The sequence below is a fragment of the Micropterus salmoides genome, unplaced genomic scaffold, assembly GCF_014851395.1.
Source record: "Micropterus salmoides isolate LMB-PRFRI ecotype aquatic unplaced genomic scaffold, ASM1485139v1 Ms_hic_scaffold_16, whole genome shotgun sequence".
Classification (NCBI taxonomy): domain Eukaryota; kingdom Metazoa; phylum Chordata; class Actinopteri; order Centrarchiformes; family Centrarchidae; genus Micropterus; species Micropterus salmoides.
Window position 1 is genome coordinate 22,811,943 of NW_024040707.1, and position 12,410 is coordinate 22,824,352.

The following is a 12,410-nucleotide window of genomic DNA, read 5'->3' on the forward strand; positions in this document are numbered from 1 at the left end:
AATCCTTAGTCGTGGACAGCCCTACTATGGCACCTTCTAGTCTCCCATGGAAGTACAGAAACAGTTCAATCAAACTATTTATTACAGTTTTCATAAAAATAGTTATTCTGTATGTTTAGAACTAGTTGTTTTTTAAAGTACTTTGAACAGTACAAAAGGCTCAAATCAAATGTGCAAAAACAGCAAAGCCTTGAAGAACAAAGACAATGCAGGGATGCCAACAGGTACTAGAATTCATACAAACCAAACAGCCAAAAGAAAGAAGAGCAAACAGATTTATTGCCATTTCAGAAAAAAAAATTTTTTATGATATAACAAAAGAAAATTGGCTTGGAACTTGCTTTTCTTTTGTATAACTGAACTTTTTATTGTAATGTCTTTCTGTCTTTAGGGAAGCTATTAATTACTTCTTTAATACAGATATATTTTATGTAATCTCATTTGTATGGTTTGCCCTTTTATGCACTGTGAAGAACTTTGTAACTCTGCTTATTAAAAGCTGCCAAACAATGCATGCGGACTATTATGAATATTGTGGTTTATCCGATGTTATTTACTGTGTCTCAAACTAACTTACCTGTGAGAGATGCTACTCCTAAATAGAGGGGGTGGGCTCTGGGGTCTGGTGATCCCAAGGGAAGGTGGTCAGGTCTGGGACGAGCAGAGGCAGGCTGGGAGATTGTCTGCGTGTTTGCTGCTGGAGGTGGATGTGTTTGTGACGGGTTCTCCGTCTGGTGGCCATTTCTACTGCCAGGCTGAGCACCATCTGTAGACAGTTTGTTGTAGGAAAGCTGATGAAGACTGATTTTCATCTGGTAGTAAACAATAATGAAATGAACCAAATGAAACTTCCATGCTAAAGTGTAGAACAGGTAATAAGAACATTAGTCTGTACCTGGAATGACCATCTTCCTCCTGTTGATCTTAGGTGACACCAGTCGAAAGGCTGTGCTGTTTTTACATTTGACCACATGCAGCTGTGGAATCTCTGCACAGGAGTCAGTATTTTCTCTTCTCCTTACATTCTGACCTTCAACAATGACCAGCTCACACTTCTCTGAGGTGTCCACCACAGCTGTGGAGAGGGATGAACATCTTCCATCTGACGTGGATTCCCGTCTGTTTTGTGGCACTGCAACAGACCTAAAAAGGTTTGGACTCCCAACTCCCATGGAATTGCTTTTTGGTCTTTCACGAGGCTTGAGAGTCATGTTCACTGCTGAAATTTCACGTGAGCAAAATGGTAATCGGTTGTGTTTGGCAGGAATCACATCTGACTGTTTAGGATCATTGAAACTCGACAACGCTTTGTTAGTGTTTATCCCACTTTCTGCTGCTAAATTTGTCCCATTCACATTGTGTAAATTGCCATAAGTGTTGGCAGAGTGTGCATCCCTTGGTTCCCTAAATGGCAGAGAGGTCGTTTGAATCGTCTTTTCTGGTAGCCCACCACATTTTAAAACATGTGTTCCCCTGTAATCCATACAGGGGGCAGTGTTTGTATCTCCTGGTTGCCAATATGTAACAGTGTTCATTTCTCCTGACTCCTTACAGATGGCTCCACTGACAGAGGAAGACGACTGGTGTTGCATTCCAGGATCAAACCACATTCCTTGAACATTACACCAGGGATCCCCTGCTTCAGTCTCTGGTAGCATGTGTCTGTCATCACACTGTGAGAAAACCCTATCCTCCACCACCACAGCTAACATATTGCCCCTCTCTTTTTCCTGTCCAAAGGTGACAGGGTTTTGTATAGCAGCCTGGTAGGAGTCCCTGTATCGACACCTCAGCTCCTGAGCTCTCGAAACATTTCCGCCTTGTCTTCTCCTCATGCACGGAGTACAGGGTTTCTCTGAGAACCGGACAGTACGGACACACTGAGAAGGTTCAAGGGATTCAGGGTGAGTGTGATAGGATTGGGATTGGGAATGGTGGAGAGCAGATGAAGGTGCTGTTTCTGCGGAGATGTTAGGCCTTAATGATACAACCACCTCTGATCTAGAATGAATTTGTGTTTGTGGTTTTGTAGGTAAAGGCACGAGTGATTGCGACTGTGCTTGAGGGTCTGTCTGTGTGTTTGGCTGTCTTTGTGTTTGCCTGTATGACTCCATTTGCACATGTGTTTGTCTGTGTGGATGTCTTTGCATTTGTGGTTCAATTTTTGTGTGTGGTTGTATTTGTACTTCTAATTTCTGTTGTTCTGGAGTTGCTGACTGAGCTTTACCAAAAAGCATAGTTGCCTGCAGAATATCAATATAATCTCCTTCTGCAACAATGTGGTCCGCTGGCCCACTCCTGCGTATTTCTTGAGAGTTTGTATCTTTATATCTATCTGTTAAGCCCTTATGTTCACCTTTGCACCTGTTTGTATCTCCACTATCAGGGGTGCATGCACCTAAAACAGGGCTTGTTTTTGTACCTGTATTTGGATCTGCCCCAGTAAAACAACTGTCCCATGTATTAGGGGACACCCAGCCAACAGGCTTAGGCTCTGTTTCAGTTTCTTTCCCTTTGACCGGCCTAGATGAAGAAGCAGCCCTGGTATCCACCAAGCAGAGTGAGACAGCAATGCCGTGCTTTGCTGGACATATTCTGGTCTCTACAGAGAAGGTGGAGGGATGTGAAGAAGATGTTAAAATTGAATTTTGAATGGTTACAGGATACTGTTTCGTTGCAGATTCCTTTGAAGAGGAAAAAGGAACTGAAAAATTTGATGAAGAATTCTCAGGAAAATGAGGAAGAGGTGGAGGGTGAGGATGCAGAGGTGCTAAAGGAGGATATGAAGGAGGAGCAGAGGCCATGCTACTCCGTGCACACAGTGACACGTCCACAAATTCAGGCACGGCCACCCGTTCCCATGGTAACCTCACCACGCCCTGCTCGGTGGCAAGCAGGCATTGGCTGAGAGGCGTTCCATGGCGGCCCTGGTTGATGTCTACTAACCAGTCACAGCTGAATATACAAGGATAGGAAGTTTCAGGGATTGGGGTCTCCTCGACTACCTCCACTCTAAGCCCCTCCTCTTCCAGGAGGCTGCAGACCACGATGCGAGCTGACTGGTCACAGAATGTTGCCACCTGGAGGTAAAAGTCGCCAGGTTTAAGTAGCAGGGGGTTGATGGGAGCGAGGTGGATGACAACTTGGTCATGCAAACATAGAGGCCAGCCCTCACACTGGAAAAGTACATCAGAGTATTGAGCCTAGAAGGGGACAAGGATAATGACAGTATAGGGTTTCAGAAATTACAAGTACATCAACATTTTTGTCTATATTTATTATTCAGCAAGAATATCACAGGGCAGCTTTCTTTCATATTAACAAATTTAGTGAATGTAAGTCTCTTTAGACTCACACACAGGCTTAGCACACCACTGTGACTTACACATGCAGCCTGCTGCACAGTGTCTAAGATGTGCTTGGCTGGGACCAGAAAGTCCAGCAGGCACCGCAGGGCATCTCCCTGATAACGACAATCGATGACTTGGAAAAGCTGGCTGAGAAGAGTAGGGGCGGTGGCCTCGAAGGGCGGGTACAGCTCTGACAGCAGGTTCTGGATTGAGCCCTCCAGAGAATCAAGGTTCTGAAAACACAAGAGAGAGAAAGCAGAGGCTAATAAAAGCTTTGTTCATCAGTAGGGTTGCACCGATCCCATTCTGAAATCAGATTTCGGCCCGATACTGACTCAAACAGATAGATCAGGTAAAAGCGGGCCAATATATGGCGGTGATCTATTCAATGCAATTATGTGCATACTATGCGCCAGCAGTGCGCCGGTAGACCCGGACATTTTGCTGGGAGAGCTAACATAGCATGGAGGGAGCTAAAAAATAAGGTATTAAGCAGTTTGGAGTTATTTCAAGCTCGATCAAGCCTAATGTTTCCTTACACGTGAATGATTTACACATGAATCAGTGTCTTTCTCACAGTGAGGAATACAGCTTATTCATTTTACACTTGTGATTTGAAGAATACCTTGCCATGTGATAATTTGTGACTTTCACTTTTCTCCCACCTATCCTATGTTTTGCTGGAAGCACTGGAAGACAATGACATAAACAAGCCAAGACAATATGACATTTCCACCTCAATTAAAGAAGCAAACAATGAAGCACTACTGTTACTTATTCAGTTTGCTTTTAGAAGTAAACAGTCATGCCTTTTGAATGAAATTTAAATCTTCACTGCAACGAAAAATTATTTTTGTTATCGTTTAATCTGCAGATTACTTTTTCGATGAATCAATCAGTCACTAAAATGTCCATCAGAATTTACAGGAGCTCAAGGAGATAAATTGACATTGTTAGTTTTGTATTGAATAATTACATATTTAATTCACAATGATATAAAACAGAGAAAACCTACAAATCATTACATTTGAAAATATTCAGTTACAACATATAACAATTTTATGGATTTTATTAGATTTTGCTTGATAAATGATGTCAAACTCTAAAATAAAAAATGGAAAATGTATTACTTAAGGCTCCTGTAATGTACAGAAATCCTAAACTACAAGAAACCTTGAGTCTGTCAATTTCATCTCACTGGCATCTCACAGTAAATTACACATGCCTTGTCTGCAACCTCGTGACCAGCTGAGAGAATAGCTACACAAACACAAACACTCTACACAAACATGTAGTCACCCAGCCTGACAGCTAACAACCAAGTAAACACAATGTGTGATGGCTGGTCTCAAGGCTAGCTCGCCTCCTGGTTTATGGTTTCACATTCCCTTTGACCTGAACTCACGTCCTGCTGCCCACTTTTAGGCCCTGCTTTATTTAGCCCAGCAAAGGCCACTGCAACAAACCTCGGCGTTATTGTATACATGTAGAGATATATGGAATGCATGTGTTCAGTTTCATTTACTGTATGAGATTACATCAATATCAGTGTAGAAGCAAGTAAACGGAGAAGGCATGTGAAAATCCTTCTTAGTTTAAAAATCATCCAGTCTTGAGTTGAATGAATCATTTAGGTTAAAGGAATGGTTTGACATTTTGGAAAATACATTTATTCACTTTCCGGCAGAGAGTTAAATAATAAGTTCGATACTGGTCTCATATCTATTTGTTAAAATAATTCCACTGAACTTAACTGTTCCCAGCTGTGGTGATGAAGAGAGACAGACATGGATTACAGTAGGGATACGGAAACAGAGAAGGGTGTGTTGGGGTGTGATGAAATATGTCCCCTCAGACTAACACTGGCTCACTGCCTCTTCAGCACTGCTAACTGGCGTGCATCTCCTTCTCTGCACCCTTGAAAAGGAAAAATGTACCACTCTGGCTCTTAACAGGACTTAAGACTGGTAGGATCTGCACTGTAACAAGTGGACATTATCACTCAATTATTTTTGCTATTCTGTATTGTGGCCCTATATGTTTGTTGTGTCTATCTGCTTCTGCCTGTTTCTTTCAAGCAACAATGGTCATCCACCCTCTCTGTCTTATCCCCTTACATTATGATCTAAAAATGCTGGACTCTCAACCAGTCCGCAGCCCCCACAGCTCCAGAAACAACACTGTGACTCAGAGCTTTCTGGTCAGTCCTACCACACCCCGTTGGAACAAAACACAGATATAGTCATCGTGAGGATAATGGTGATCAAATAAGATGAAAGTGAACATGGTGATAATATGTACTATAAGAAATTCAGTCCACAGCTCACAAGATTTAAATGAAATGTTTTCCCATTCTAAAGAATGAAATGAGCACCTGCTTCATCAACTCTTAAATAATGTTACTAAGCCACAGTGTTTTTTCTCAATTGTCAGCGAGGGAGGTCTGTGTTTCTTTGCAAAGCCGACTTGGAAATTACAGAAATTTAAATGTGAGAAGAAAACAAAATGTTGCGTTGGGTCCCCTGGCAATGGTGATAAATGAATAAACAAAATAAGGCTAGAAATGCTTTGGAGTGCTTACAAATAGAGAGTGAAATTTTACTTAGAGTGTAGTAACACTGCTGGTAATATGAGTCAGCTGTGAGAAGGAAGACACCAGTCAGGGCTACTATATGTCTGCTTACAAGAATACATGTGAAGGCTGACTTGCAAATGTAATGCTGTTTGAAGCTGTTACCAGTTACCATGCATTGTTGAGTGTGTATTTTTTTATTTTCTTGTTTATTTGTGTCCTTCTGCTCAGGCCAGCTCACTGTTGCTCTATACAAACACCCTGATCTCAATTTCAGTTAAATTAAATTTAATTCAAAGGGGCTTTATCGGCATGGAAAACAGACATTTACCTTGGATTTAAATGCATTTAAAGATATATGTTTTGTATGTACATAAGGAACTCTGTCACTCAATGAAAGAAATGCCGATGCTTACATTACTGCGGATAAGATGTCCCAGTGCGGGAGCTGAGGACAGTTTGAATATCTCTGTCCTGTATCATTATGAAACAGAAATAGTCTCTGCACATTCCTGATGTCAAACAAGTTCCTGCCTGGACAAGAACCAATATTTAACGATGAAAAAAGGAAAGCATGCATTGTGACTTATTACATTCTTGTGGGACATTTATCACCTTATACAGTTTGTCTTCAATTGTGACATTATGTTTTGTTTTAAATGTTTTTGGGGAATTTAGCATTTTTCATTTGATAGTATCTGTTACAGAGTGACAGGAAATGTGGTGAGAAGGAGAGGTGACGACATGGTAAACAACATGAACTAACTACATCCTGGAAAGAATTAAAATATTCACATTGTATTTATAAGAGATAAACTTGAACTTGAATTCAGTGGTTTTAAGAGTTTGCTATAGAAACCAAATAAACTGTAAAACAGTTTTATATTTGGATGCGACACTCCATGATTGCAACTGTCCATTAACTTCAATAGCAAATTAATTTTGTCTTTACTTATTATTTAAATAACTATGGTACCTCCCCTCAGTTTATTAAGTTTATTAGTCCAATGAAGTATCATCAGAAATATTCAACAAATGCCTGAGAAATATGTGAAGCACAATAAACAAAACTGATGTGATCTGGCTAAACTTCAAAGCTCTACAGACACTGATACTGCCTCTAAATAAGCATGAAAGAATCCATTTCCTGTGTTTACTTCTGCGGTTTTTCAATGTAAAAAAAGAAACAAGCTCATATACACAGCTTCCCCCCTGGATTACATAGACTACTTTAAATGGTTTTCCTGCTGCCCACAGAAATAAGAGCTGAGGGACAGACATGAATATATGAACAGGAAGTAGTTCTCTCATCCCAGGTCATTATTATGACTTCCGTGAGCATTATGGAATTATGTATACCCAACAATCTTGACTTTTGAGGAACTTTAAAGAACATATTATATTCATATGTGTTTTAGACAGAAAACTGTGTGCATTTAATCACAAAACTGGACATGAAAATCTAAATGAGAGTTTCTAGTTTATTAAAGTGATGAAGCTACACCACTTAAGACACAGCATCAGCAGGTGTGACCTGTGTCTCCAGTCATGGCTTATTAACTCTTTTCTCTTCACTTTAGATATAACAGTGATATATTCATGTAAGATATCTGATATTAAACTGGCAGTGAACACAAAGCATTTTTTGGCAGCATTTCTTTCACTCCTAAAGTGTTGTTTCTTTTGAACATGAAGATAAATCGCCTTACATGTGTCCTTTTAATCACATTCAAGTCTTTCAGCTCAGTTGATCATGCTTACAGTGACAAATTTACTTATTGTACAACTCAAACAAAGTAGCGAACACTGGAACAAATTAACACATGATTTAAATACTGTTAGGCTACTGTTTGGAGAAGACGTTTGGCCTGCTTACAACCTCAGACTTTCGTGTGAATTTTTGAGTGTACAGAAGCAGACTCATAAAACCATGCCCATTATCTTCACCGTTGTATACCCTGCTGTGCCTCATTAAAATCAGAGGAAGTATGAAAGCTCCTTAATTTGACTTTTAACCTTCTGGATAGATACTGGCGGTGAACATTTTTAGTTGCTTAGTCAGTAAGAAGCCAATGTCGTTTCCAGACCAAGCCACAGCTTAACATATTTGCATTGATGTGCAAATATGTTAAGACTGCTATTACTTCCCACCAAGTTGAGTATTGCCACCCACTGCACAACAAAACTGCCTAAAACTATATGTACAACATCAAAAACAACAACAACAAAACCTTCATACAGAGGCTTTTTGCATCTCTGCACAGCAGGAAGGACACCTTCACTAACATCTGCGTCACAGCACTCTGATGAACTGCTGTTTTCAGCCTGCTGCTCTGTTGAGCCATTCACTGAAAATGACAACTTTGACAAAATGACAGCGCCTCTCGGCACACGTGCCCTGACCAAGAAACACCAATAGTGACAGACAATCTTAACTATTTTGTTATTTGGAGGAAAACTCAATTGTGCAGTAAACAGATTAGTGCTGATGCAGAAGTTGTGCAGTGACAAACCCCAGAACAATCGATAAAGCACAGAAATACTTAACACCAGACAAAAAGTAAAGCAGACAGATGCCTACAAAAGTTGAGATTCTTTAATGGGGAAGAAGCAACATGTCAAAACTATTCATCATGTTTTCTGAAAACAACAAACTTACTTAAGTAGCTGATTAGCATCATGAAGGCACTATACTTGTACTATGTCTTTGTTTTCAAAAGGAGATGGAGGAGTTTAACCTTCGGTGTTGTGTCTATTTTTTCATTATTTTTAATTGCTATCCTTAAATTACCTTTATTCTTTATCCTCATATCTTTTTTCTTCACCATCACTGTAGACAATATTATAATTTGACATTGCAAATAAGCATAAATCTGATTAAATCAGAGGAGCATGTCCTTGCTTTGATGTTTAATGCTAGTTTATTGGCTCCCTAGATTGTTGCTGCCTTAAACAACAGCCCAAACAGAGATTTAAAATGATAATATGCACCTTCTCAGATCTTTTCAGGTTGCCCAAAAACATCTGATATGTCTCTTGAACCTTTTTTGTGTAAATAATTTACTATTCAAGGCTATTTACAGCTTGGAAATCTGCCGCAGAAAAAGAGATTACACAGAGAAAAGGTACCAAATTCCATCTTTAGTAAATGGATGTACTGAATAGATACAACGTTGTACCTTTTAGCCTAAAAGCTGCACCTTTAGGCTAAAAGGTACAAAGAGAGCAGCAAAAGTTCTTTTTCTTGTCTTTATCCATTTCTTTTTCTAAGTGCAACATCTTGTGGCTCGCTATCTCAACACACCCGGTGACACCCAAGCACAAACCAAATTACACTAAGGTTGGTCATAAACACTGGCTGAGTAGAGCTAGTGTACATGACCACTGAACCACTGAGACAGCCAGACAGTATATTTTGTAGCTTCACAGGGATCAGCAAATCGGAGCTTACGGAAGGAAAACACTAATCATGAGGGCCTTGATCAGCAGGACGGTTTGAAGGTGGCTGTAAAGTAGCAGTCAGGAGGCAGTGAGGACTGTGTTTAAGTTATTAAAAACACGTCAGTGAATTATGAATGAGCTGAGACTTTAAGCACGTCTTTAAACTCACCATGAGTGAGTTGACGTGTCTGCGCTGTGTGTGTGTGTGAGGCGTGTTATTACATCAAAGTGTGGCTTAGCTTTCACTGACACACTCAGCTCATCTGTAATTAGCCCACAGCTGCTTAATGTAAGTCACACTGGCAGATTTCATAACAAACAACAACCAGAAATGATCACTTAGATACAGGAAAAACAGGTGAAAACCAAGATGAACTACACCCAGTCATGCAGTAATCAGACCTGACATCAAAATATATCTATATATACTATAAATACTTTAAATATATCATGTTAGATCCTAATATTGCGCAGACACCTATACATCCAGTTATTATCGCACTAACTGGGACTTCATATAAAGCTCTGATATTTGATTGTATTCATATGATGTGCAGCTCTGCAAAAACCTTGGCTGAAACATACTATTAGAAACGCTTTGATGCACTGAATCTCAACACTAGGCAGGGAAATGATCAGTATATATTTTGGCCAGAGAGTAAAAATTAACACTTTGCAGTTGTCCACACTCATCAAAGTTAAACACTTTAAACAGCTCAGTCAGTGAGTCATGTCAACTCAAAGTTAGTGTCATTGAAAAGTTCTCTGTATCTTCAGACATGCTGTGTACTCTGAATGCAGATGCCGCGTAGTTCCTAGCCAAAGCAACATAAACGAGCGGGCTCCAGGTAAAGGCGAGGTGATGATTTGTAGGTTTGCAAACAGAGCTTTTGAGCTGACTGTTGTGTATTTCCATTGAATCACCAGGAGGGGACAAGATGTCTTTCTGCTGAGAGAAAAAGGATGCTCTGTGTAACCTGGTGAACACAGGAACAAATAGCCAAACATTGAGGTCACTCCCAAAACAGGAATAGTCGTGTTAATGGACTCTGGCTTCAACGACATGGCAAATATGCAGGAAACAGGGCGGGAAAATCACAGCGGCACACACACACACATAGAGTGTGCCAAATCAAACCTACAGGAGAGCTAGGCGGGCATTTTAAAATTCAGCTGTCTACATAACATCCTCCCAGTCAGTGGGTTCCAAGCAAAATCTACTTTATGTACAACCGGGCACACCCTCTCTGCAACCGAGGTAGGTGTAACAACAACAACAAAAATCATCAGAATAAGGAGGCTGAGACTCTCAACAGACCAAAAAAAGAGTGTTTCAAACTCCAAATCCGTACACAGATTCCCAATTTCACCTCCCTGATGCTGTAGGGTAGGATGTATTTTTCACACCAGATCTATTTTAGCTCCTGCATGACTCACATGCCAGTAAATGGGGATCCAGGAAGGAGGCAGATACAGTGGCTGGTTTGTGAAATCTGCCTTAATGCTCTGTAACCTGAGCCCTTCACCTTGAGTCAAAACACTTCAGGAGAGAGCAGCAGCCAGTGTAAGCTATGAGAGCTATGCTGTACGTTGTACACAGAGTACATGCACGTTTTAACATAAAAGGCTACTTGTCAGGACGTATTAATATTGACTGAAGTAATATTTTAAAAGGAGACAGTGCTGTAACTGCCATGTCTTATATGTTAAGGACATTCTACATTAATTTAAAATGTGTTTAAAATAGGCAAGGTATGTATAACTAGTTAATCTGCATGAGAAAATAGTGAGAAATCTGATGTCTTCAAATTACTTTTTTTGTCTGAAAAACAGAGCAATTCCTCACATTTGAGCATCTTGAATCAGCTAATGTTTTTGTTTTATAAATTGTATCTATCAAAACTGTTAATTAATTTTCTGATGATAGTCTAATTCATTAATTCAACTTGTTGTTTTAGAACTAAAGTGACTTCACGTCACCATATAAAGTAGAAGTAACATAAAGCACCTCATCCTTCGCTGTCATCTCACAGAGAGGCTATGACAGGAAAATGATGGATTATGAGTTGAACGCCAGGAAGCTGAAACTCCACAGGACATCTAACACCTTTAGACAGGTTGTTATAATACTGTAATATAGATACAAGCTCAGTATTTGTCAGAAGTCTGCCAACAGATGATATTAGCAAAATAAATCAATACCAACCAACAGCTCTTACACTGTTAGTAACAGCTATAACAAGAGCCACAGAGGAGAAACACTTTAAAATTAAATTATGCAATGTTATTTAAAAACTATACGTTTTCATTAATTCAGTAGTACATGCCAGTTTAAAAAGTATGATTCAAGGGTGACAGATATAGCAAAAAATCCAAACAAAAATGAGAAAATCTTGTGATCACTCATCAAAGACAGAACAGAATGGAAGAAATAGCACAACCAGAGCAGATTGTCACATTACCATCTTCCTTTCTGCATGCTGTCAGATAATCCAAAAGGAGTGATAATCTACAGAGCTACTGTTCCTGCTCAGTGGCTGCTGGACCAAAATAAAATCCATTCTTCCCGACACTCGTTCACAGCTGAGTGAATGAGGACAACCTTAAGCCAGCTGGATGAGCGTTCGTCAAGTCCTAAACTGAGCTGCACTTAGTCCTTGATTTGTCTTGTTTCCTCTCCCTCTGTCTCGTGTGTCTCTGATTAACTGTGCTCTCTCTGCTTTCTGTCTCTGCTTCTCTGTGCTTCTTTGTGTTTGCTCTCTCCCTCTTGCAGCACCTTGAGTGCTGGGTGCTGAGAGGAGCAGTGTGAACAAACATGAGGAGAGCTGAGAGAGAGCGACAGAGAGAGAGAGAGAGAGAGAGAGAGAGAGGAAAAGGGAGAGAGGGTGATAAAGAGTGAGATAGGGAGATGGAGAGAAAGAAAGAGAAAGGGCGAGAGGGAGAGAAAGAGAGGGAGAGATTAGAATGTTATCTGGCCCTAAAAAGAGATTATGAATTGGCAGAATATCTCTCTACTTTCAGAGTTAGAAATCAGAGACAGATTCTAA

The 12,410-nt window shown here is 40.1% G+C and overlaps 1 protein-coding gene across 1 annotated transcript in view; it reads right to left on the reverse strand.

The window, feature by feature from the left end:
• Positions 1-12,137, reverse strand: part of LOC119905175 — a 12,971-nt gene extending 834 nt beyond the window's left edge. The window contains exons 1-4 of the mRNA XM_038721938.1: positions 11,826-12,137; positions 3,386-3,583; positions 896-3,203; positions 578-766 (exon numbers count right to left, since the gene is read on the reverse strand). Coding sequence (XP_038577866.1) covers positions 578-766; positions 896-3,203; positions 3,386-3,583; positions 11,826-11,828 — 2,698 coding nt within the window. The 5' untranslated portion in view covers positions 11,829-12,137. The remainder of the gene's footprint in view (positions 1-577; positions 767-895; positions 3,204-3,385; positions 3,584-11,825) is intronic.
• Between the last annotated feature and the right edge of the window lie 273 nt (positions 12,138-12,410).